Raw genomic sequence first — 27489 nt, 5'->3', positions numbered from 1 at the left:
TTAGTCATTTATGTATTAAAAAATTCATAATATTTAATTAAAATATTGATTTCGACATGGCTGCTTCAAGAGCTGCACCGTGATTTCACTATATCACCCCTAATTAATTACTATAAGTCATTTATGTATTAGAAAATTAATAGTATTTAATTAAAACAAGAAAAGTATGCGTTTATGACATATTTGTTGCAGCTGCTTCAACCATAATCATCTTTGAGAAGATGATCCAAGACTTTATTGTTAATTGAAGTATCTTTTGTTTCAATTTTTGTATGAAATAATCCTATGAATATTAGTTCTATATCTTTTCTATATTTTGTAACGGGTCTCAATCTTATCATCAAACAATTAAAATAACTAGACTACACGACACATCACACTTTCTTATCATGTGGAAAAAAACTATCTTATAAAACTTCACTTCTTAGCGAGTACCGTAAAATAATTATTATTTAAAAAGTTATCATTTTAAATCAATGCACATTTATATTTGTATTTTATCAATATTAAATATTAGTGCTAAAAAATATCTATAGTATTAAGCTCGTGCTGACATGGATCATGCATTTCTAGTTATAGAAAATCGGACAAGTAAAATTAAACTTAGTAAATAGTTCAAATTCCAAGTGATAATTGCCCTGGCACCACCCATATTCTGGCACGTGCTTTTCCCTTGTCGGCTGAACCCATTCTTCCATTCATACATTTTCCCATTCCATTGTAGGTACTAATTAAATTTGTTGCTGGACAAAAAAAGTTTTTTGCACTGACAAAATACAAAAAGCGTTTAAGTACTTTTAAATTGCATTTAATCGAACAAAATAATTCTAACTTTTCCATAGTTGACTAGGTAAAAAAAAAAAAAAAAAAGAAAAAACAGGAAAACCAAAGTCCTGTTGTTTGGCTGCTCAACAGTGAATAGACTCAATTATTGGATGGCATAATGTATAGGTATATTCCCATTGACAGTTTGGCATTATTTGCCTAGTGGAGGGGCCATAACTTGTGTATACATGTATTATACCTTGAGATACCATTCCCAAGTTATTACATATATACATACACATACAAAGACTTTCTCTGCACAATAAAAGGAAATTCTAATTAAAGTAATCATAGGTCATTTTTTTTATCAAATGTCTTGCGATCATGTTGTCCACAATCATTTTTTGAGCATGCCTACGTTGCTTGTCTCCTTAGTTCTAATTACTACATTTAGTTATACCAACCGTAGTAATTTCTATATCAAATTATATATTTATTTGTGCTAGTTGCTACGTATAATGTTGAAAGTTATGTCTTTTTGAATTCACATAAGTGTATAATTTTATATCGCAATGTAACTTTTGCTAGACACAAGTAGAGGCGGAGTCAGGATTTCAACTAAAGGGGTTCAATATTTAAAGAAACTTAGTCGAGGGGGATTAAACACCTAATATAACCACATAAAAAATAATTTTAATCATGTATAAATAGTGTATTTTTCCATTGAAGAGGGTTCGTCCGAACCCCCTAAAGAAGGCTGGCTCCGCCCCTGGACACAAGTGCAATGTTTGTATGTATCAAAACAAAAAAACCCTCCTTTTTCTCTTAAATTATGAGATAATTTTTAAAATATTGATTTGAAGAAAAATTGAATATAATTTGAAAAACTTATACAAAAATGGAGATAATGATTTACACACAAGTAAATAAATAAATAAAACATATACTCCATCTAGTCTGATTTATACGATAATGACTTTTAGTATATTTCAAAAAATAACATGTATGATATTTTAAAACTTTTAGTACAAAAAGTCATTTTACTTTTATGGTATATTTCATTGATTCGTCATTTCATGTTCAGTACTTCAGTTTTGAAAGGTAATTTTGATAAGTTCTTTTTTTTTTTTTTAAATTTTATATCCAACTAAAAATCATCATATAAAATAAATGAATCGAATCGATAATCAAATGAAGAGAAGAAAAATCAACGAGAAGCGTCGTGAAATGATAACTAATTCTCTATTCTCAATCAAATTTTTCGAGTCTAAACCTTAAGCACAATATTTTTTTTTAATGAGATATTAAGCAATTTAATTCGAACTTAATATAAGTAACAACCACACACACAAAAAAAAAAAAACACAAAAAGAGGGAAGAAAAGAAACCAAAAAAGAAAAGACCACAAGTCCACAACTAAGGAATTAAAGGAGGTGATGGAGGAGGCCATACATTAGAATTTTTTCAAAAAATTGGGTATACCTTAGCTGTACATATAAAATAAACCAAAAAAAAATATAGATAGTAATATTTGCGTGTTATTGTGTGGATGTGGACGCCGGAGCTCTACTCTTTGCTTACCTCTTCCGATCTGAAAATCTTCCCAAATCAATAGACTTTCTCTCTGTGTTGACTTCTTTTTTCTCTTCTTGCTGCCATTTTTTTGCTCCAAATTTACACTTTGTGCTTGCTTTACTTCATTTCTTTTTTTTGTTCTAAGTTTTTCAATTTAGTGTTTTAGTGTTTTTGTGTAATATTTGGTGGAGTAGTTTACAAGTGAGTTACCGGTCCGGAGGCTCGGGATCGGAAATATGGGTTCAGAGAGCAAGCAAGTTGAAAATATGCAAATAAATGAGCACGAAGATGGTAGACCGTTATATCTCCAGAAGTTTCGTCTATACGAGACTACCTCGGTATATATTTGATTTACTTTTAAATTATGATTATTGTTTTTTTTTTTTTTTTTTTAAAATTAAGTAGGAGGATTCAGCTCTATGTTTCATTTACAGTTGTAGATTGCAGGATTTTTTCCATTAAATTGTTAAGTTAGTGAGTTTGAGCATATCAAGATGTTATTTTTACGGTTTGGTTATTATGTTGTACCTACGAATTCTATTTCTGCGTTTTAAAAGTTCTAATATTTGACCTACTGGGATTAAGATTTTGCTTTAAATGTTTAAAAACAAAAATAAAGCATATGAATTTGCTCTAGTAAGCATTTTAAAGTAAAATTGTTCTCCATCCTCACTCAAGTCACCCATGTTATAATCTATTTCCATTTTTATGTACATTCCCTCCCAGAAATTTCAAGAATAAATGTCCAACAAATATTTGAAACTATTTCTATCATTTGGTGTGATGGTTTTCTTTCGTTTATGCTGAACCTATTTGGTACGTGTGGATCTATGTAGTCATATATCCTTAGTTATTCCTTTTTTCCTTGTACCAATTGTGGACAATTGTACTGGATACCGGCTATGAATGAAGATTATGAAGTACTATTGCAAGTATAAGGGAGAGAGTTAATACACTTTTATATACTTATCACATAAGTTAATATACTTTGTACCTGTCGCAGAATTTCTATATGGTTGGAAGGGACAAGACTAGAACTTTTTGGAAAATTTTGAAGATTGACAGATTAGAGCCTTCAGAGTTAATTATGTATGAAGATTCTGCCATATACTCAGAACTTGAATGCATTGATCTCCTTAAAAGAATACATGAAGGTAACAAGTCGACTGGAGGGCTTAAATTCGTTTCGACCTGCTATGGAATTGTTGGTATGTTATATGACGAAAGTTTCCTTCTCTTTCTAAATAGGTTTTTTATATTAATTTGTAATGCTAACTTTTTTTCTTCTTCTGATTTTAGGTTTTGTAAAGTTTTTGGGACCTTATCATATGCTTCTTATTACGAAAAGAAGGAAGATTGGATTGATATGTGGTCATGCGGTGTATGCCATTACGAAGAGCGAGATGTTCCCAATACCCAATTCTACTGTGCTTTCCAATATGGCTTATTCTAAGAATGAGAACAGGTCTTTTGTCAATTCTTCATGTAAATGTAAAATGTCCATAGTACTTTTGAGAAGACACTATAATGGAAATGGAAATAGAAACGCTTGTGGTTTCTTTACGAGTATTATAGATGTGGTTGTTTCATTTTTATTTTATTTTCTTCTATTTGGATGACTTTGAATTTTGTAATCGTTAAACTTGTCTCACTTTTGAGATAATCTTTGTACTATCTTGTCAATACCTCTGTAGTGTTGTTGCTGCGTGGACAATATGAACTATAGTAAGAACAGTATAGATGAACATTTTGTAGCTATACTATTGAATAGAGCCCATTGCCAGTTTATTTCCTACAACTTTACAGGGCAAACTACAGTGGTGTTCTGATGTTATTTTTACATGTTGAGTGAGACAAGGTATCATCAGGATTTCAGTGGCATATGTGCTTGCCTTTTTTTGTTCATATTTTCTAATGTTCGCATTTCGTCGTTTTCTTATATTTCCATCTTTTACGTATTGCATCTCTAACTTATTTTTGCTTTTTTATTTTTTTTCTCCCATTATTCTGGAAATAGATACAAGAAGCTCTTGCGCACGGTGGATCTCACAAGGGACTTCTTTTTCAGCTACTCTTATCATATTATGCTCAGTCTTCAGAAGAATCTGAGCAATTGTGAGTCTGGACTCACACTGTACGATACAATGTTTGTATGGAATGAATTCTTGACTCGAGGGATTCGCCATCAGCTCAAAAATACTCTTTGGACTGTCGCTTTAGTATATGGATTTTTTAAACAGGTATTTCCTTTTGAAATTGTTTTAGAATTATTCGGAAACAACCTCTCTACTTTTTCGAAAGTAAATGTATGGACTGCGTACATTTTACCCTCCCCAGACCCCACTTGGTGGGAATTCAGTGGGTTTGTTGTGGTTGTTGTTGTTGTTGATTGTTTTAGAATTATTTTGAAACCAAGGAATATTTAAATTTGACCTAATGATAGTGGGGAAGATGCTCATTTTGGTACATGATACCAAGTTATAGTTGATGATTTATTCAAACTTTAGGATTGTAATGTTTCATGATTGCTTTACCAACTAAATGTCTTCGGTATTTAGCCATTGTTACTTAAACATGGTATAATGTAACCTTTTTTTTTTTTTTGTAGGTTACGCTTTCTCTCTCTAGTAGAGATTTTGTGTTGACCCTCATTGCCAGACGATCTCGTCATTATGCTGGTACCAGGTTTGTTTGATTAACTTTAATGTACCTATTTTTATTTGATTGCGACTTATATCATTTGGTTTTACCTATAATTAACTTGAATCGATATATGAAGAAAATTCAAAAGAGTGTTACCCATTTTTTTTTCACGTGAATGGTCTTTGTATGATCACCTATGTACCAAGTATAACTAGATTTAAATTGAATATTGCAGTTAGTGATCCTCTTCGTCTCCTCGTTGTGAAGTTATTTTTCTTTTATGGTATGTAGATACTTAAAAAGAGGTGTAAATGAGAAGGGCCGCGTAGCAAATGATGTCGAAACGGAACAAATTGTGCTTGAAGATGTGCCTGTTGGGTGTCCTGTACAAATAAGTGCTGTTGTGCAGAATCGGGGTTCAATACCTCTATTCTGGTCGCAGGAGACTTCCCGTTTGAATATTAAGCCTGATATTATACGTATGAAAAAGGATACCTATTTTATTTTTGAAGTATCCAATTTACTCAATTTTTATGACCGTTTCTTTTTATAGTCTCCAGGAAGGACTTGAAGTTTGAAGCTACCAAACGTCACTTTGAGAATCTTGTGAAGAGATATGGAAATCCAATTATAATATTGAATTTGATTAAGGTATACTTTATCAAAGATTCTGGATCCAATTTATGTCGTCCTTCTGTTTTCTGTATTCCAACCTTCTCTTGCTCATCTTTTCGTTTTTATTTATTTATTTATTTTTGCTAAATAGACTCGTGAGAAGAGGCCAAGAGAAACAATTCTTCGTGCAGCATTTGCTAATGCGATTGAGTTTATAAATAAAGATCTTTCTGAGGAGAACCACTTGAGATTTCTTCACTGGGACCTAAATAAACACTCTAGAAGGTTTGCATGTTGCGCCTTTTTTGCTTGCAAATGGTTGTACTTGTTATTTTCCTTTTCGTGTATGTTGGTCAGGTGGATTGCTGACAATTTGACCTTTTTCCAGCAAAGCTACAAATGTCTTGACACTCCTAGGCAAGGTGGCTGCTAATGCGTTGGAGTTAACAGGCTTCCTTCACTGTCAACTTATCCCTGCATCAAAGACTGGGAAATTGCTAAAATTCTCGTCCACTGAGTAAGTTTGGCAATCAAAATGTTCCCAGATAGATTTGATTTCTCAGTTCACATAAGTTGATAGTTATCAAATTTGCTTTATTACTTTGGAGAATACCTCCAACACTTATCTTTGGCTTAAGATCTCAAATGTTCTTTTGGGTTTTGCTGACATTTTCTCCTTGAAATGTGTTGTAATTTGAGGTTAGGCAATTTTAATCTCAGGCAGGTGCACATACTCTTTTGTGTGTGTGGTGGAACTTCTATTTTTATTTGAGGCCTAGAAATTGAATTATCTTATGTGAGATAACAACCATCAGAGAGGGGAGGGGGAGGGTGGAATGATGTATGCTTCCTAAATTTTGTATTTACCCGATTTCTTTTTGTAGGCTTCAATACTTTAGCAAGTTCTGCTGAAGATCTCTGTCTAGCATATCTATGTCCTATGGGTTTTTTCTCGCCATTGCCACCTCTGAACTCTTCCTTTACATTGCTTTTCTTTGTCACTCTGTAGCAATACTGGAGATCAAGCTGAACAAGACCTTTGTGAAGCAAGAGCTGAACCTAATTCCCCTTGTGGTGATTTATGTGGAGATTACCATGTCAACCTTTCAACACTACAGAAAGGGGTGTTACGAACTAATTGCATAGACTGTTTGGATCGCACAAATGTTGCACAATATGCCTATGGGCTGGTTGCCCTGGGCCATCAGCTGCATGCCTTAGGTTTTATAGATGTGGAGAACATTGATTTAGATTCCCCGTTAGCAGATAATTTAATGAAACTCTACGAAGAAATGGGCGACATACTTGCACTACAGTATGGAGGGTCTGCTGCACATAACAAGGTAATTCTGTCTTGTTTGTTTAGTCGAATTTCTGCAATTTGTTTCTGTAGTGTGCTGATGGATATTCTACTAGTAAGTTGGTGGTGTCGAAGGAGCTGTTAGTAACTTCAATTCTGAGATGACGAGCAGATATCTGTTGATTGCTGTGATCCTGTAACTTGTTTCTTCATAGGGGCTCTGGTTGATACTTGGTGACAATTGTTTTTCTTGTTTTCTTCTGAAGATCAAATTTCACATAGTACAACTTCACTGCATTGAGCCTAACAGCAGTTTGTTTAGTTCATGTCACTTTTCTTTTCTAAGGATATATTGGCTTCATTCATTTTCATTATGATTGAAATTTTATCTATGAATGACTTGTTAAAATCAGAAAATCATGTTTTACCATTAAACACATGCTGAAAAGGACTAAAAAGTCTAGTGTTTCCAATATGCTATATTGATGTATGTAATCTAACAGATATTTTCGGAGAGACGAGGCCAATGGAGAGCAGCAACTCAGTCTCAAGAGCTCTTTAGAACACTTCAACGCTATTACAGTAATGCCTACATGGACGCTGAGAAACAAGATGCCATTAATGTGTACGTGAATAATTATCTTCGTAATAAATTTCTCGTATATGTTCTGTCAACAAAGGCAAATTTTTATAAATATATGGTCCCAATTCCAGGTTTTTGGGACATTTCCGGCCTCAAGAAGGTAAACCAGCTCTCTGGGAATTGAATTCAGACCAGCACTATAATGTCGGGGGGCATGCATCAAGTTTAGCCATGGAACATTCTAGGTATAATTTGATCTTTATTTTATGCATTCCTTGCCTACTTCTCAGTGTCAATACTTTTACTAGTATAGATTTTCTGAATACCGAGTATTTTGTTATTGAAGTGTCAAAATTCCAAGAAACTCTGATTTGATTGACATTGTAGCGTCGCTAGCCGCAACATCATTTCTGATGGTGATAATTTGAAATTTCCAATCCAAATCAAGTATATTACTATTAAATTGAGAGAGCATTCAAGTCTTAAGATAGTTGTAAAAGTGAGTCTCAATTGACCTCACGGCTTATATATATGTGACACATTCTGGGAAAGTGAGCTCCGAGTGATGTTGTCTCAAGTGACTAGCCTTTTTTATTTGCTAAAGGCTAAGAATCTGCACTATACTAATCATTGTCTTATCACTCACCTTATCCACAATGAATTTACCATGGACTTGGCCTTTTTGCCTTTGTTACGGGATGAATATTAAAGTCAATTAGTGATGTACATGGAGAATTCACTTGGGAAAAGCTGATTAGGGTTTTCAACTTCTGGTTAAAGCCCAAAAGCTAGAGCAATGTATGAAAATCCTCCAAAGCTTTTACTGAGGCCCTTTCCTGATGTGCAGGTCATTTATTAAAAGGTCGCTGTCAGAAGGAAATTTGATCTGCGGAAGCAGCTCTCCTGTCAAAGAGATTGACACAGAGCAGACAGATGACTCTGACCAACCTTTGCCTGAGAGTGCAAAAGGTGGTAGTAAGGGTCTTTCCGAGTCCACCCCAGAAATCTCAACTTGTGAAACTGATATTTCGTTTGCCAGGTAGCTTAGTTTAAATTTTCTTTGCTGCATAGTTTTATTTTGGAGCAGCTGAATGCGCCATTTGATTCTAAAGTCCTTTGATTGAGCGGTTGCTAACAGCTAATCATTGTGAGAATTGTTCGTCTTTGTGGGTTCCCTCACACTTGCATCGACGAATCCACTGGTGCAACTTTTGCATGTTATATATATATTTTCAATGAAGACTCTCTAACAATTTTGTTATTATGAAATAAGCTAATAACAGTTTAGTGGCTATTATTTTCATATCCCATACACACGTATTAATCAGTTCTTCATCTGAAGGAGCCTCTTAGTGTCTATTGTCACATCTGTTGGTTTTAAGAAATAAAATTGAAAGCAGTTTTTGGTGACTAGAATGTTCACGGCCAAATGTCTGCTAACCAAATGCTGTCAAGCTAATAACAGTTTAGTGGTTATTATATTCATATCCCATAGACATGTATTAATCAGTTTTTCATCTGAAGGAGCCTCTTAGTGTCTATTGTCACATCTATTGGTTTTAAGAAATAAAGTTGAAAGCAGTTTTTGGTGACTAGAATGTTCACGGCCAAATGTCTGCTAACCAAATGCTGTCACTCTTAAGATTCTTATTGACTCCTTTCAATTCCTCTGTTGGTTCCCCTCTTTGTTTGTCCTTTTGGTGGGTTTGAGTGTCCATGTTGTTTGGAGGGGTTGTGTACTATTTATTTCTAGACTTTTTCTTGTTTTGACGCTTAAACTTATGTGCTTGTCTCACTTTTATTAGGTACACACCCTCAATGTCTGGTAGACAGCTTTTCTTGGATATGCAATTAGAGCAGCGTCTCGGCAGTGAAAGTGTTAGATTGCGTGAACGTGTTGATTCAATTGATTTTTCAAATTTCCTAGATATTGACTGGCTGTCTTCATCTGGAAATTCATGTGAAGAAGAAGCATTCGAGAGGTATCATCTTTCATTTGGATCAATTCTTTGATAGAAGTTGAACCTGCATACTTGGTTGAGCACTTCTTATGAAGAAGTCCTGGTGGGATCACTAGAGTCAGGAGGGGGACAAACTTATCAAGTAATGTCTGCTTCATTTATTTTCTCACCAATTTTTACCACAAAACCTTGCTAGGGCCGAACGGTTTATGCAACTTATTGCATTGAAATAGCCCACATTAAAATAATATTGAGGAAACTTTATGAAGACAGAGTTCAGGCTTGACTTTTGGATTGTCTCGCTAAGTTAGTGACATAATGATGCAAAACGAAGTAGGAAGCTGATAATTGTGTTGAACCCGGGATAGAATTCTTGCAGTAGTTTAATTGTTCTGATGCTAAAAAAATTGACTGTGAACTCTGGATTAAATAGAAAATGTGAAGTGTGACACTTGGATACTCTTTTTGTCAGGCTTATAATACCTACTACCTAGTACAAGCAAAAGGGAAGATCTTAAGCGAACTATTTATAGAAGGAAAGAATAGAAATGACTCTCTGAACGTCTGTCCTTGCAGAGTGATTATCAAAGAAAACAATATTTAATTCCTTTACAACCTTCTTTCCACTATTTTGATCAAACAAATTGCTTACGAATGACCAAGTCAAAAGGAGATTAAAAATTGATGCTTAATGCTTCCTTGGCCGTGTGACTTGTTCCATGGTCTTTTCCTTCTTTTTCTGTTTTCTACATCTCCTTATTTCGTCTATCGGAAACAGCCTCTCTACCTCTTTTGAGGTAGTGGTATCAGGTATGGACTGCGTACACTCTACCCTCCCCATACCCTACTATGTGGGAATATACTAGGTTTGTTGTTGTTGTTGTACATCTCCTTATTTCAAATCAGTGATTTCTACAATTCATTTTTTTTTTTGGCAGTCATCATTTTGTTGAACTTATACAGCGTTTTAGCCATTTTTTATCTCTTTGAAAGTATGACTGGCATTTTAATAATTCTATTGTAAAGAATGGATCTTGGGCGTAACTCAACCTCAAAAGCTAGCTCATAAGGGGAAGATTGTCCAAGTCCATATAAGGAGGCCAATTACCCATCCCTTTTTCGATGTGGGATACTTAACATCTATCATTGTAGATTAGCTGTTGAATCTTATGGAAACAGGGAAGCATTTTCTGCTTTAGGTCTTTGAATTTGACACTTCTCTATCCATGCAGATCTGGAATCATAGGTTCACCATGTGGTGTCCTCTCGTATGATGGTGGAACAGTTGAATCTAAAGCTGAAACAATCTATTCAGCAATTGAGTCTTCATCAAGCTTGAAGGTTGGTCCACACAAAGCTCATAGTTTTTACTTGTTTTTCTGCCTCTTACTTCATATTAGCTCTTCTCTGCATCTCTCGTAAGAAATATTGATGCACATTAGTAATTGCTTTTACTTTTTTCAATCTTAATATTTTAGCGTCAGGAGCAGACTAGTGGATATCTCAATTTTGATGCCAAAAGAAGTAGTAAACGTACTACTGAATTTTCTGAGAAGTTTGTGCATTGGGTTAACAACGGAGATATGCTTTTCCTTTGAGATCATTCCTGGTCTCTCTGAAGCTGTATTCTTTCAGATAATTACATTCAATCAAACCATCCGAAGGATGTGGATTACTTATGGAATAAATCACAGGTTATGAAGCTTAGGTAAGAGGGGAACAATGATTTTCGTTAGAGAAGATACGCTTAAACAAAGCCATTGAGATTGTAAATTGAAGCACGTTAGAAATGATATAGAAAGTACAGAGTAAATAGAAGCGGAAGATTCTTTCAGTTGTTTTTTGTTCCTTCATTTTCTACCTTACTATTTTTGTAGGTTTCAGTTCTGTAAATATCTGTTATAGTTTATATAATTATAAGTTGGAGCTCTATTATTCTTTTATGTATACAAGCTGATCTTTATCGTGTCACATTGTTAAAATTTTTAGCACTCGAGTATAGCCGAGGAGAATCTAGAGATTCCTATGCGCTATTGATGTTGCAATTGCAATATCGAAATGCTAATAGTCCTGGGATATCTGCTGGATAGAAGCGTCACCTTTTGCAGCATCCTCCAGTATACGGATTTGACAGGATCAACTGTTGTTGTTCTTAACCATTTTTATTAGTCATTAGATTTGCAATTTTGTAGCCATGTTGACAGAACCATTTCACTTCCCTTGGTTGTTTTTCGTGTTGCTGATGGCATAAATTATAGCGGCTTGGTTTATCCAACCTTTATAGTGCACATATATCGCGAGAAACATCTCCATCTGCCTTGCAATTTGCTAGAGGGTTCGGCAATATGTTTGGTATTTGTCTATATAAGAAACGGACATGAATGATAGAATATGATATTAAGAACTATACCGGTTTAAACTACCAACTTGGAACTCAGTTTGTGATCTCAATGGCTCAACATATTCATGGATCTACCAGATTTTTAGTATTAATTTGCCGTATTATTTGTAAACAAATAAAACATGCATTCTCTCGGTAATTGTTTTTGTCGAGGTCAATATAAAAAAAAGCGTTAAATCTTCTTCCCTTCAATTAATGAATCATCCACCATAATTAATTATCAGTCTTCGAACCTACTATCACCAGTTAGCACAACTATGACCATCAGCCAACACAATCTCCGATTAACACTCACAACCATCACTATCAGCTATCATCATCACCGATTGTTATATAAGTTTCTTGAATATATTTTACTAATATAGTATTACACTAATTTTGATGTATTATTTGAATTTTATTTTTCACAAATCTAAACACAGATAGTGCTATTTACAAGAAGTTCTCATATTCTTGTTTACAAATTTCAATTCTATGGGCCGGGCAAAACAAAAAAAGCCCAAATTGTCATGTCTCCTCTCTGTTAAACCACTCTTAAACCTTTCTTCAAACCCTCTACACTCCACACAGCTTCTCTTCCTCTTCTTTCCTAAATAATCAGTGTAATGGATATTGAAGCCATCAAATCCGACGTCGCATCGTTTGCTTCTTCCATCGGACTTGCTACCTCCGCCGCGCCTTCTTCCGGCTTCGACGACTCCGACTTCCGCAAAAAAGGCCGAATCAAATCTCACAATAAACCACCTCATGACACTAATAATAATAACGAAAACAACAACATCAAAAAGAGAACCAAAAACAACGACAAATTTGGAAAAAATCGGAAGCCGCAGCCGAAGCCGAAGGACGAAAGTGAAGTTGATAATAATTTATGGAATACGACAACACAAGGGAAGTACAAGAGCATGCCGAAGCTTCCGCTAGTGAAAGCAAGTGCATTAGGGGTGTGGTACGTTGATGCGGCGGAATTGGAGGAGAAGGTTTTGGGGAGTGAGAAGAAGAAGAAAATTCCGGAATTTAAGAATGTTGATGAATGGAAAAGCAAGGTGGAGAAGAAGAAGGAATTGGGGGAGAGGTTGTTGAATCAGTATGCGCAGGACTATGAGTCGTCTCGAGGACAAAGTGGTGATATAAAGATGCTACTTACTACGTTAAGGTCAGGGACTGCTGCTGATAAGATATCCGCTTTTTCTGTGATGATTGGAGATAATTCTATTGCCAATTTGAGATCACTTGATGCTCTTTTGGGTATTTATTCTTCTCTCACTGGCGAACTTTTTAAAGTCGTATTTTAGCTCTTATGTTTGGACTTGTTGCTTGTTATATCATCTTGTAGTTTTTTACCCCCATTTTATTTTGTTAAAGACATTCTATAGTTAATTTCTTAGTATCCTTCAGCAACTATATGTCATACTGCTATCACTTACTGTGCAAATTTTGTGCGAACTTTAAGTCACGAAGAAGAAGAATGTCGATGCAGTCAGACTTTGGCAAACGTGAGGCAAATGAATAATAAAGAGCTGAACTTTGCAGCTTTGCTGCTTTTCAGAGATGCTCATTTACAGCACTCATTGAGTCATTGTAGTAATTGTATTTATTTAAAGTCAAACATGTAATGAAAGAATCCTTCATTTTGTCAAATCTTGAAGCTAGGAAGATATGGTTATTTCAATCAAGGAGGTTACTTTTAGTTGTAGTGATATGAGAAAGGCAAAGGTTTAAACTTTGTGATGATAATGTGAGGTGTATCACAAAAGGGAAGGAGGATCAGTTAAAAGTTCATCCTTTTCCCTGACTGGTCCCTAATGAAACACCAAAATAAAATAAAAAATAATACCGGAATTTTCCTATTACTTAGTTGTAGCTGTTTAAATCCTCCTATTCTTATGTAACCTTTCTTTGCTTTTCCATCCTTGTTGCTATGCATATTCGCAGTTGGGATCTTTTTCATAACTTTCTGGTGTTGATAATTCATACATCTAATTGATTTTTCACATAGTTTGCATCCTACGTTATTAATTTATTAATCGACTAATCGACCCTTTATCTTTTCTTAGAAGAATGCAGTAAGTTCTTGTCTCTAATCAAAATAAATAATGACTTGTAGGGATGGTGACAGCTAAAGTTGGAAAGCGCCATGGTTTGGCCGGTTTGGAAGCATTGAAAGAACTTTTTGTTTCTAGGTGCGTTCGACTTTTTTCCTTCCTCATTGATTGTCCTTATTATGCTTAGTTACCTCATTGTTTGACAACAAAGAATTCCTTCTATCTAGTTTGCTGCCTGATCGCAAGCTGAAAACACTCTTTCAGCGGCCGATAGATCATATTCCGGATACAAAAGATGGTTACTCACTTCTACTCTTTTGGTATTGGGAGGAATGTTTGAAGCAAAGGTACACTTACACCGAAACTTTCAGCAAATTTCATGGTAACATTTATTTGAGCTCCAAATACTGAAGTATGTTTGAAGAATTCTTTTAAAACTTGAATCGGAGGAGTCACTCAAGTCGACCCTTGGCTCTACATGGTTGATGGCGGTTGAGTGTTTTGCCCGCCATCCTAATGCATTTTATATAGTTTGTTCGGAGAAAGGGAATAGTTTCCTTTTGTTAAGCGAGCAATATGACCCATATCTACGGCATCATGGTTGAAGTCTGTAAGTGTTACCTACCTTGCCATAGGTGTAGGTGGTAGGTTGACCATGATCCACCGTAAGTTTAGGTTGATGTGTCTCGTATGCTTGTACTTTCATGATACCATCAATGTAGAAATAAACATTTTGCTCTAATCATTTTCTTGAATTGAGGATTGGTCTAAACTTCAGAGAGTGTTAGAATCTTTCCAATAAATTCACTTTATTATATGCCTATGTATTTGTTACCATGTTGATCTACAGCTAAATATGGTTTTCTGTTTCAGGTACGAGCGGTATATCATTGCTCTTGAGGAAGCATCCAGAGATGTCTTAGATATACTCAAAGATAAGGCATTAAAGGTTGTTATTGGCAGTTTTATTGTACATCTGTACAGTTGCCTATATGTGTTTCTCCTTAAAATCACATTCTTATTCAATGATTTTTAGCTAATTGCCTCATAGATTATTGAGGTTTAATGTTGTATCTGAATCTTTTGGGTGTTTGTGATGCAATATAATCTCATTTAGTTAGTGTTATCCAGAAAAGTGGGGAGGTACTTATATGTGTAGTTATGTTTTGTAGACAGTTTATGTTTTGCTAAAGTGCAAACCAGAACAAGAGCGTCGGTTGCTTGGTGCCCTAGTAAACAAGGTTTGCTGTTTTACCTCATTGCCTTTGGTGCCATTTACTCTGTTGAGAGTTCTTGGGGCAGAAGAGCTCCAGCTGATATTTCTTCACTTCTTTGCAGCTAGGAGATCCTAAAAATAAGGTTGCATCTAATGCTGATTATCACCTATCAAAACTTTTGGCTGACCATCCAAATATGAAGGTAAAACAAAGTATTTGGTTGTATGTGCTTAGGCATACAAGTATTGACTAAAAAAAGGTGCTTAGGCATACAAGTAAATTTATTTCTAAAAATAATAAATATTTGCTTGTTTGTTAGCTTTGAGATTGATATATTGTTTCCATCTTTAGCATGTACATCTCTCATGTTGTGACAACCATGATAATAGAGCAAACAACTTATTTCTTCAAAAGGAAAAAAGTGAACAGCTTTGGGATGATGTTAGCTCTAGATTTCCAAGTTGGCTTCAAGGAGTGGCACTCAAAAGGAAAAAGCTACTTTCAAGAGTTCTCTTGTAAAGCCCATATGAAGGATGTTGTTCATGCATATATCTATTTCCTGGAAAATGAAGAGATCTGGCGTAGTCGTAATTTCATTACATATCAGATTGTTAGAAGTTGCTACAAATACAAATCTAACTTGGTTGTGATATTTGAATAAGACAAAGCAGGATAATGTGCTCTTTGGAAATGGTTCCATTATTAGAATATTGTGCCTTGAAATGCCTATTAAAGTACAGATTACATTTCCCAAGCGTACATGATGTTTTGGTGGCAGGTACTAGTACATTGGAGCCTTTTAAGTGTGCTCGACTTCTGACAAGCTGTTAATTAGCACATATCATAGCATTATGAAGTGCTGTTATGATTTCAGTTGTGATACTTTTTCTGATGAAAGTTTGTTGTTTAATGTATTATTTTTGTCATGCAGGCTGTGGTGATTGATGAAGTAGATAGTTTTCTTTTCCGGCCTCATCTGGTATTGCGAGCCAAGTATCACGCTGTATGTCAAAACTTTGTTTTTGATCTTTTATGTGTATTACACTAGATACTAATTGGCTGTATTTTGCTACACCTTTTGTCCCATTCAAGTTCTTTTTATCTGTGATATGATGATTCTTGTTCTATAGTGTCTATCCAAATTCTTCCTGTCACTAAGAAGTACAAAGTTTTTGTAAAAGTAAGACTAGCTATAGAAGTCATTTTTTGACAAGTGACTAGGTCTATTTAGTTTGGATTATGAGAACTGGTACATTGATTTGATGCTTGTTCTTTTTATGGTCTACTATTTTAGGAACTTATTGCTTTCATCTCTTGACTTGGTTCAGTGGGAATGTGTTTATATTTCCTATATATGAGTATACAACAATAAAACTCAGGTGGCAGGTCGAGTTGAATTTATTTATTGTTTAAATTCGCTGTTAGTAACATCTGCTGATGCAGATATGTTGTTTTAAAGTCGTCATCTCTAGATATTGCTGATACAGAAAATGTAGTCCTGAAGTGCATACCTGTACTTGTGACAGGTTAACTTTTTAAGCCAAATTCGCTTAAGTCACAGGGGGGATGGCCCAAAGGTGGCAAAGCGTTTGATAGATGTATATTTTGCTCTATTTAAGGTATGATCTATAGCTGCCATAGTTCAGTAAGTTCCTCGCGTGCATCTTTGCTTTTTCTTCTTTGTAGATCTGAGAGCTTCATATTCTTATGATTGATGCTCGTCAAGTATTTCTTCTCTAACTTCATGAAATATTTTCCTTTACCTCCTTTTACCCCGAATCAACATTTCAGGTATTAATATCTGAAGCAGGGGAGGGACGGACGATGAATAAAAAGAGTAAGGGACATAAAGAGGTTGCTGGCACTTTGAAAGATAAGAAAGAAAAAGATTCATCAGAATCTCATGTTGAAATGGATTCACGGTTACTTTCAGCACTTCTTACGGTTTGTGTTGACTAGTCTGGTTCTATTTCTTTTTTGTTGATTCTTCTGGATCTGCACAAAGGGTAACGGCTATTTTTCAAAGGAGCTTTTGCATATGTGGACTTGCTTTCTGGATTTGCTTGCTTTATGGGGTTAAAATGTAAAATCTGAGAAACTGTAGGTCTGAAGTTCCTATGCCTTTTTTTGCGATAATGGTCGTGGTCGGCCCAGCTTGTGCATACCATGACTAATCCATCGGTTACCTGCTACTTTTCTCCTGTGCAGATAACTTGTGACTTTGTCCAATAAGGCTAGGCAGATAGAAATTAGCCATTGCCACCATCAGTAGGATTTGAACCTTGGTTCTCAGGGTTGTTACTCCCAACTCTTTGACAAGGTACCTTAGGGAAACCGTAGAGTAAAGTTGTTTTCTCGGCGTCTTAGGTTATATGGTTGCAAGGAACTAATCTTCTACAGTTTTGCTTCAAGGTTACAATAGTTCTATTATATTAAGTGAAGATCTATTTGGTACACCTCAGTGAAGCCTAATGGATGGTTGGGATCACATTTCTGGATTCATTTAGGGATTGGTATATGCTTGAATGAACGTAGGAATTCACCAAATCATTCTAATCATTAGCTTGCTATACCCTTTTTTGTGTATTTAAAATGGATCGGAGAAAATGTAGATGACCAAAATTTCCTTTCATTACCCCTTGCTTTTGTTCTTCCACATACAACCACGTTTGCCCCTTTTGCATTCCATGTCAGACAACTACTCTTTGGGATTATTCACTAGTCTTAAACCTAGCTTGCTCAATATAGGCAGCTTCTTGCATTAGTACTCATTCTGTTTCACGCTTAGTACTCATTATGTTTGCACAACTTTCGCCTTTGCAGGGTGTGAATAGAGCATTCCCTTTCGTCTCAAGTGATGAAGCTGATGATGTAATTCAGGCCCATACACCGGTATTGTTTCAGCTGGTAAGCTCTAATATATGGTAGTGGTTATAAAGCTGATGGCTGCTCACTCCATTGTTGGTTAAATATCTGTTATTATTTGATAGATTTTATTGTTTTAATATTTGCTTGGGATGTACAGGTTCATTCAAATAACTTTAATGTTGGAGTTCAAGCTCTCATGCTCCTAGATAAGATCTCAGCCAAAAATCACATTGTTAGTGACCGGTTTTATCGTGCCTTGTATGCAAAGCTCCTGCTACCAGCTGCAATGAATTCTTCCAAAGTACGTGGAAAACTTCATGTTTTTGTTCTTCTGCCTTCTCGTTTAATCCAAGCTTTAATACGGTTGAATTCCCTTCCCCTCACCTTCTTGGTGTTTTTATCAATACAATTACCAATTCTCAAAAAAAAATAAAAAAAAAAAATGAAGAAGAATTCCCTTCCCTTCTCAAACCAAAAAAAAAGGTTCATGTATATTGCGTTTTCTGTTTTTGGAAATGTTTGTCAAAAGTGCAGAGTGATAGATGTTTGAGCTATCTTCAATTAACACATTGTTGATTCTTTAGAGTTTTTTTCTTTGTTGGGGTGGGGTTGGGGGGTTAACCTTTGTGTTGACTTTCCTGAGGTCAAGATAAATATGGTAGCACACTTGTTGTAGTACATTTTCTTTTGTTTTCTGTAGTTTCTAGTCTCGTCTCTTGTAAGCTTTAGCACACTTGATTTGCAATCTTACGGGAGGGAAGGCTTATAGGGTACTTACAGATTTGATTAAAGATTATAATTAGGATTATGGCATGGATCTGCTCTTCTTACCTTTGTGATGGATCCTTTTAAGGTCTACAGCTCATTACCAATGGCAGTTGAGCAGTCAAATCTTTTTTGGCCTATCTCAGGGGGAACTTTGGAATCTCTTTTTAGCTGTCCAGAACCGGAATGTTGATTGTAACAGTGAAATAAGGGAAGCGAGGGAAGAGTTTAGAGAATTTATTAAGACTAATACTTTTGCACATTAAGAAAAACTACTTATCCACAATTGAAACGGAACCATCTATCAGTAACATGCCTTTTCATTACCAGGTAACTTTTGTAAAAAAAGTGCCATGGTTTCGAGAACTTCATTTTCAAAACAATATTAAGCAGCCAAGGTAAATGAGATTAGAAAATTGAAAATTCTGAGAGTCGAAGCTGCCAGAGTTCTGGTGAAGCATCGATAATATTTTGTTTGCAAGATTTTCGTTGGAGAAGTCCCGAACCTTCGTAATTTAAGAACTAAGATAGTCATGCAGCACACATGATTTGATTTACAGAGCAAATAAGCCCCAATATCAGAAAATCTAAGTCTTAAAGAATGACAATCCGAAGCAACTGTGAAACCGTGTTATGATGTATAAAGTGAGTTGTAAAGTTTGGCTTCCCCTGTATTTTATAGCTACATCTATATTGGTGTTTCCGTAACAGATGTTGAGAAGTGGAAGTTGTGAGGAATTAGGTCGCCCTCCATTCTGATGACTACACCTTGGTTACCGACTGAAGTGCCCTTTTGTTTCTTAAAAGAAGTTTTCGCAGACTTGGAACTTCAGACATTTTCTTCTAGAGCTCTAGTACTTCCAGCCTTAGTTGTTACTTCGCAACAACCTCCTCCTGCTGAGGATGGAAAACGTGTGAAAGAGTTCCTTTTGTCTTGAGCTAAATTTTGTTACTATGTATTAACTCTTGGCAATGCTGGTTATTACCTGTACTCATTCAATTGGTGACCATTTGTGCTCCAGTTAGGATTTAACCTTTGCAATACTTGCAATAGTCTTTGCCTGATTATTGTCTGATGCATGTGCTGATTTTATCTGCAGGAGGAACTGTTTATTGGACTACTACTAAGGGCTATGAAAAATGATGTCAATGTGAAGAGAATTGCTGCATTCTCGAAGCGTTTGTTGCAGGTTTGTGCATGGTTTAAATTTATTATGTAAAACTAAACATAGCAATATAGGAGTACACTGAGGTGAGGTGTATTTAGGTAATTGTTTGTCAAGTATTCTCCTGCAAGTATATCAAGTTTAGGCTTCCATTGGTCTTATATAATTTGCGTTTAGGGAACCACACTAAATAAAAGAAGATGTCTATTCCCAAGTCACCGAAGAACTACACCAATGCAAACATAGTTTAGGTAAATTGCATTCGTTCTGTCTATTCCCAAGTCACCGAAGAACTACACCAATGCAAACATAGTTTAGGTAAATTGCATTCGTTCTTACTTCCGTTCATCAAGGAGTTGTACTCTTTTGGTTCTGTGCTTGATTTTCTGTTGAATATGATTTTAAATTAACAATGATTGTGGTATTAACAGGTTGCAATTCAGCAGCAGCCTCAATACGCATGTGGGTGTCTCTTTCTCCTATCTGAGGTCCTTAAATCAAAACCAACTCTCTGGTATGGTTGCTAGGAACACTATCCATTGACGAAGTTTATGTCATGGCTAAGGGATTTCCTTGCAGTGTAATTGTCTCAACTTTTTCATGCAGGAACATGATGCTCCAGAGTGAGAGTGCTGATGAAGACCTTGAGCATTTTGAAGATATTACAGAAGATGAAAATCGACCCATTCCACCAAATCGAACAGATAATGCAAGTGAAGTTGCTCAAGAAGCTAATCACTTGGAAAATGGCAATCATTCCCTGCAGGAAGAAGGTTGTTCTGCTTCTGAGCCTGAGGATGAACCAAAGGATTCTAGACTGATGTCTGGATTTAACAAACTTCTACCTGAAGGTTCAAATGAAAAGCTCTTATTGCCCGGAGGATATGATACACGACACAGAGAACCCTCATTCTGGTACTGTTATTGTCCTCTTTCTGGCCTTAATTGTTTATCAACCCTCTGCGATGTCACAAACAAAGATCAAAGACTATCTTGCGTCCTCCATTTGAACTTGCTATTATTCTTCGTTTGGCTTGAGCTCTTCACAAATAACTTTATTATAAAAAACACTATTGGTAGAAAAATAAGTTACTTCCTCTTTTGCCTTTTACATGACAGGGTTTGACTGGCCACCGAAACTTAAGAAAGAAATAGGACATTTGATACCTTAAGTGAAAACTATATAGCATATAAAAAATATCCTTAGTTTTCTTCTGGTCTACAACCTGCCATATTTCTTCTCTAAGATCGCCTCATTTAGGGTCAAAAGCTAGCCAAGACACCACTGGTAGCCGGACAAAATAAAATGTTTTAACGATTTCCCCCGAGTAAACAGCAAATGTAAATAATTTAGTTGACTTTTATAAATTGACAGCAATGCAGATCGTGTAAGCTGGTGGGAGCTGATGGTGCTGGCATCGCATGCACATCCATCAGTTGCAACCATGGCTAGAACCCTACTTTCAGGAGCTAACATTGTGTACAATGGTAATCCCCTAAATGATCTTTCGCTGACTGCCTTCCTCGACAAATTTATGGAAAAGAAGCCGAAACAAAGCACTTGGCACGGTGCCTCCCAGATTGAACCAGCTAAGAAGGTTATTTTTTTTTTTTCAGTTAACATGGAATACATATCATGTTTAGTAGCTTATCGTACCACTTTTGACTGGGGCTTTATTTGAGTTACTTTAGCAACTTGTTTCATCAGATTTATCTTGCTTTTTCTCGCAGCTTGACATGCAAGGACAGCTGATTGGGTCAGAAATTCTCTCCTTAGCCGAAACAGATGTACCTCCTGAGGATCTTGTCTTCCACAAATTCTACGTGAATAAGATGAAATCCTCGAAGAAACCAAAGAAGAAAAAGAAGAAGACATCAGAGGATGATGCTGCGGAGGAGTTTATGGTTGAAGATGGTAGCGATGTTGAAGATGAGATTGATGAAGATGATGATGGTGAAAATGAGGAAATTGACAGCATGTTAGAGTCCGGTGGGCTTCCCTCGGAGGATAATGGTGAATACGATTACAGTGATTTGGACGAAGTTGCTAATGGAGACGATGATGAATTGATTGGTGATGTAAGCGATGAGGATATGGACACCATTTTGGCACATGATGAATCTGACGTTAATCTCGGCAGTGATGAAGACTATGATGCAGAAATGGCAAATGAAGAAGAGGGTAACGTACATCAAAGAAAAAAGAAGCAAAAGAAAGACAAGCGTGCTGCAGGGAAATCCCCGTTTGCTAGCCTTGAAGATTATGAACATTTGCTCAACGAGGAGAGCCCAAAAGAGAACCTAAAAAAGCCTGCTAAATCAAGAAAGAAGCGAGAGAATTCAAATGAACATTTGCTCAACGAGGAGAGCCCAAAAGAGCCTGCTAAATCAAGAAAGAAGAGAGAGAATTCAAATGAACATTTGCGCAAGCAGGAGAACCAAGATAACATGAAGGTGCCCGTTAAATCAACAAAGAAGAGGAAGAGTTCGACTTCAGTTTGTTCCTTAATTAGATGAAAGGCATGCCCTATCCTGAAGATTCTCCTGAGATGGGTAAAGGAGCTGTTTCAAAAATCTCATAATCGCCTTGTTTTGTCAGCTCTCTAGTGTATGTGTTGTAATTTTAGCTGATTAACACAGCGCCATTTTTACGTTTTTCTGCTCCGCAATTGTATTTACATTGTGGCAATTTTGTGTTGATGATAATTTTGCAAAGCTCATTGTGTTGTGATAACAGCCATTGTAGGAAGAGAGATGAGCAAAAAGAGAGTAGTTCATCGTGGCAAGCAATTCACTTTTTCTAAAATAGCTCGGCAAGATTGCAAGAGTTCAGGATTTTACTTAAATTTACATACAAAATTTTGACAGAGTTGAACCAAGACTAGTTAAGGAAAATGCAAACTAAAGGTCTGATACTACTACAGAGGTGCATCTGATGAAGCTGAACAACAGACAATACACTAGTTGATTCATGATAAATTAATTTATGAAATTGCAACTTCAACAGACTTGGACTTGGGAGGTGGAGGCATCTTCTCAACTGCTACAGTTAACACTCCATTCTCACATTTAGCAGTAATTGCAGAAACATTGCAGTTATCTGGCAGCCTGAACTTCCTCATGAGTTTCTGAGGTGCCCTCCTCTCCATTCTCAAGTACTTGCACCCCTCTTCTTCACTCTCCTCCCGCTTCCTCTTCCCGTTGCTTTGTACCACCAGCGTGTTCTCTTCTTCCACCGTCACCTGTATCACATTTCGATAAGTTACACACAAAAATAACTAGTCCCTCCGTTTCATATATTACTTGGCCCTTGCTAAAAATAGTTGTCCCAATTTACTTGTCTAATTTCATAAATCAAGAGAAGTTAAAAAGCATTTCTTCCCAATGACTTGGCTCTATCATTTCTGTCGAATCCAATAGGACCAATTAAAATGAAATGGAGTGAGTGGCTGCAAATTCTAGTGACAAAACCAACCCATGATTTAACCCCTCAATGCCACCTCTACACTTAAAATCAGTGAAACTACAAGCTACAAAAGAACTACAATTTATAAAGAGAATTGAAGAAGGTACCAACCTGAATGTCAGATTTGGATAGACCAGGAACATCCATGTGGAAAATGTACTCTTTAGGGGCATCAAGAATGTCCACTGGAATGTTACCCTTGTTCTCACTGCTCTCATTTGACCGCGATGGGATTCCTAGCCTCTCAATGGCTTCTGGAAAGTTGAGAAGATGGTTCACTACATCCACAACTGTGCTCATTTTTTCACAAGAAAACCTATACAGTAAACCATTAAAAACCGACAATCAGTACATAATTTACTCTTAGCTTAACCCCATAAATTAAAGAACCATTAAACTGATTTTGGAAAATTAATTATCTTACCAGTGCTAATACTTCGCTTCGAACTTTAATATTATAATTTGCAGCTCCTAGAAGAAATTATGGATCGGCAAAAAGGGTTGAGCAAGTTCCAATTTAAATTGGGGATAATGTTAGGTGTTTCTCCAGTAAAAAGATACTTCTAGTAGGTTCACGTTCTTTCGCATTGGGACATGAAGCATCTAGATGATTTAGGAACTTGCCAGGTATAGGGACACCTGTTATGTTATGACCTTATCTTTGTCGTCCACGTATAGTTCATCCCACTTACCGGGAACTGACTTTTTCCCCTAATCATGGGATCAATATTTGTTATAATTAATACTATAAAGATTTTGATTAATTTCCCACGTACTAGATGTAACTTAAAGTAGGCACGAATTGTGTCTAATTCAAATCCAAACTACTATACAACTTAAAATTGTAGCAATAGATTTATAACCCAAATTATTGTGTAAGTTAAATTGTGACAATAAGTCGATATAATTTGTATGGATCGCTGTCCAAAGTCCCGCTGGTACCAATTTGCACTAAAATCAAAACGCCTAATTAACTCTTTACATAACTTAATTTGTCCAATGTATCAGGGCAAAAAAATTGAAACACCGAAGGATCGTTCGGTAGAGTATATAAGAATAATATTAAATAGGGTGTATTAGTAATGCTTGTATTATTAATGCAAGTACTAGTAATGTTGATATTAGTTACACATACATTATTTTGTACACATTATTTGATTTGATGGATTAAAGATAATATATATTTATAGTATAATTTTTGTAAAAAAATATTTGTTTACCGAATTACCCTTTCCTTAGAATGGGGCAGACTGATCAAGTGACTGCTCCAACAAAGAGGAGGCTAAATTCTTCGAAAAATTTTGAATCGCCAATCGTGATCATGAAGCCAGCAAAATTAGTGGAAAAATCTTATATTCCTTCTTCTTCGATGATTCCACCTGATGGCTTATCCACTTTCCCCAAACTTCATGGTGGTGACTCTGTCAGTAAAAAGGGTAATGCTACGTGCAGAACTGCTAAAGAACATCACGCTAGAACTAGTTATAGCAACAGTCCAGTGAATCCCAATGAAACTAGAAGGAGTTCGAAACCTTCACAAATTTCAACAAGGTCGCAACAGCTTCCTAATGAGAGCACCTCAGGCTCAATAACGAGCTCAGGTGCCTTCAGCCCAAGATTGCAACAGAATAAACTGAAGCTAGAGAAAAGATCTCGATCACCCACCCCTCCATCTGATTCCAACAGATCAAGGAGACGGTCAAACAAGCGACATGAAAAATAAGGTGGGAAAGGAATAGGGAGTGTGAGATATGGTGGGAAAAGAAGGCGAGAAAATAATTTAAGGGGTAATATTGTCATTTAATAAATTAATACATGTGTTGAAAATCGTGCATTACTAATACTTGGAAAATGGTGTGTATTATTAATACATACCTCAATATATAATATAGTATATAATTAGTACAAGTATTATTTATACATAGTAAAAATATGATACCAAACAAAATACTACTAATGCTCATGCATTAGTTTTTTCAACACACTCTACCAAACGAGTGCCGAGAGTATGTTTATGTGGGACTGGTGGACTTGTAAACGAGGGGGAAAGAGTAGTAGAGTACAAATGTTTTGACATTAGAAACTTCAGTTTAATTGACTTCTTTTATGGAGGGACATCATGAAAAAGCTAAGACTTTAGCCATCTCTTTGACAAGTTGCACTTGTATCAGCTAATTAAATTGAGGTGAAATTATGGGAGGGAAGAATAATCTTAGTTTTTTTTTTTTCTCAATTATGACCGACTGCTTTATAATAGACTCCCAAGTTAATGGTCCCAATGAACAGTTTAATGACTTATACTAAGAAAATAATTCAATGGGTAGAGAACTAGAGATCATAATTCACATCGTGTAACATCATGTATTGGACCTTCAATGATCATCATTAGTTGCTTTTTGTTAATTAAAAGATGAAGCATTTCAATTTCAAGTAATAACGTGTAATAAAAGTAAGGGCAAATAATTGATTTTCATGTTCCTCAATTACGTACGCCAAATTAAAAAAAAAAAAAAAAAAAAAAAAAATCTCAACTCAAATAATAACCTTTAGAACACTACCCGGAAAATGCATTTGCATTGAAATTTGAACCTGGGACGGTATGATTCGCATTCCACTTCATTCACAATCAGATCACAATCTTTGCATTTTGAGCTAAATTTTAAAATATTGTACTTTAACATGAAATATAGATTACAATCCATTTCAGCAAGAAAATAGGTGTCCATCAAAGAACGAAATGACAATATACAAAGTTGTTGATCTGCAAGGATGATCTAGCTGAATACAAAGGACTAATTCATTTGCTAACTCTAAAATACAGAGACAATGTACGTTCATTTCTCGCCGTACAATGATCTTCATTCCGGTCCCCGGATTTTCGGATTAATTCGATTGCTCCCACCAGTACAAGTACCAATATTAAACATACGTTCCTCAAAAGCCTTAGTAGTCTCATAAGGAATTCTCAAAATACCTTGGTTGCAAAATCCATATTCCTCAGCAGATCTAGACAACATATCCAAAAATTCAGCATCGTAGAGTGCAGTTGTGTGTACCATAAATCGTTTCGATTCATTAAGGTTTACTCCAACAGCAACAGGAACATAACCCCTTGGTGTCATGACCGCAGGGCCTTCGTGTACTCTTAACCGTTTTCCAACCATTCCAATCCCAATCAGCTTGCTCAATTTGCTCGCCTTAACACCCATCTGATATTCAGAATTCACTAACCCGATTAATTTAAATAAAGGCGCGATAAAGAAGCAGATTTTCAGGCTGAAGAAACAATTTCTTTCTTTCTTGTGTTGTTGTAATTTCTAAGGTACTTTGTACCAGGCCGTGCAAAGGCCAGTACCTTCTGGCCTTCATTATATTAGGTAAAGGATTAATGATGTTTTAGCTATAGGGAAAACGACACTAATAAATTAATTACATTATTGGTATTAAGAAATTCCTTGTGTAATTAAATCAACACATTATTTTAATAGGAATTAGATAGAATCATGGGAACAAATGGAATGCCGTAAACACAAAATTGATGTATTAGTGTAAAACCAATAGGCAATTACCAACCGTTTACTACAAAATTTAAAATATATAGTACTCCTATTCTATAAGATAGTCTATTATTTATCTTCAAACCTTAAGGTAGTATTAGGATTTCTCATAAATATTTTACTTTAAACCTAGCTCACATCTATAAAAAAAAGACACATATACTTTTATTTGGACATTTCGAATATCTCATAAACTCTTGAATATTCATAAAGACATTAAGATCTCGAATATAAGACATCAAATGGAGACATAAAATACTGCATTTGTCAAAGCTAACGTCGGACGTTTACACTACTGATAGCCTCGAACCATCAAGAAAATTGAGAGAGACGAATCTGAACGGAAATATACTCACAAATATTCATCAATAAAATCTCAATTTCATCATATACTCACAAATATTCATCAATAAGATCAGTAAATTATATTACCATTTCGAGAAATATTTTGATCCTCGAGTTCTTCTTATTTGAATTTCTTTATTTAACTTAATTGTAATTCCAATCTTATTTAATTTATTACTGGTAGCTACTAAGTACCTTGTTGTATTTTATGTTTATC

At 35.6% G+C, this 27489-nt stretch overlaps 4 protein-coding genes across 4 annotated transcripts; 2 read left to right on the top strand and 2 right to left on the bottom strand.

The window, feature by feature from the left end:
* Positions 1-2134: 2134 nt before the first annotated feature.
* Positions 2135-11372, top strand: LOC107861649 (phosphoinositide phosphatase SAC2). Its single transcript, XM_016706957.2, has 16 exons — positions 2135-2678; positions 3344-3548; positions 3640-3805; positions 4358-4580; positions 4949-5025; positions 5275-5462; positions 5537-5634; positions 5750-5883; positions 5987-6115; positions 6608-6941; positions 7402-7523; positions 7613-7726; positions 8329-8520; positions 9287-9463; positions 10675-10783; positions 10921-11372. The coding sequence occupies exons 1-16, from the start codon at positions 2577-2579 to the stop codon at positions 11038-11040; spliced, it is 2490 nt and encodes an 829-aa protein (XP_016562443.1). The 5' UTR covers positions 2135-2576; the 3' UTR covers positions 11041-11372.
* An 883-nt stretch (positions 11373-12255) lies between these two features.
* On the top strand, positions 12256-22624 carry LOC107861647 (protein SLOW WALKER 2). Its single transcript, XM_016706955.2, has 16 exons — positions 12256-13091; positions 13951-14026; positions 14116-14235; positions 14762-14837; positions 15061-15129; positions 15227-15307; positions 16037-16108; positions 16632-16724; positions 16897-17049; positions 17929-18012; positions 18131-18274; positions 19839-19928; positions 20336-20418; positions 20511-20819; positions 21280-21502; positions 21636-22624. Exons 1-16 carry the CDS (start codon positions 12449-12451, stop codon positions 22419-22421), a joined length of 3102 nt encoding a protein of 1033 aa, XP_016562441.2. The 5' UTR covers positions 12256-12448; the 3' UTR covers positions 22422-22624.
* Positions 22625-22681: 57 nt separating this feature from the next.
* Positions 22682-24084, bottom strand: LOC107861648 (17.4 kDa class III heat shock protein). The gene is made up of 3 exons (XM_016706956.2): positions 23795-24084; positions 23482-23686; positions 22682-23146 (listed from the first exon to the last, which is right to left on the bottom strand). Exons 2-3 carry the CDS (start codon positions 23668-23670, stop codon positions 22889-22891), a joined length of 447 nt encoding a protein of 148 aa, XP_016562442.1. The 5' UTR covers positions 23671-23686; positions 23795-24084; the 3' UTR covers positions 22682-22888.
* A 2144-nt stretch (positions 24085-26228) lies between these two features.
* Positions 26229-26739, bottom strand: LOC107864693. The gene is made up of 2 exons (XM_016711128.2): positions 26704-26739; positions 26229-26579 (listed from the first exon to the last, which is right to left on the bottom strand). Exons 1-2 carry the CDS (start codon positions 26737-26739, stop codon positions 26229-26231), a joined length of 387 nt encoding a protein of 128 aa, XP_016566614.2.
* Between the last annotated feature and the right edge of the window lie 750 nt (positions 26740-27489).

This window comes from Capsicum annuum, chromosome 3 (genome assembly GCF_002878395.1).
Source record: "Capsicum annuum cultivar UCD-10X-F1 chromosome 3, UCD10Xv1.1, whole genome shotgun sequence".
NCBI lineage: Eukaryota > Viridiplantae > Streptophyta > Magnoliopsida > Solanales > Solanaceae > Capsicum > Capsicum annuum.
The sequence above is the reverse complement of the archived record's forward strand: the minus strand, read 5'-3'. Positions and strand labels throughout refer to the sequence as shown.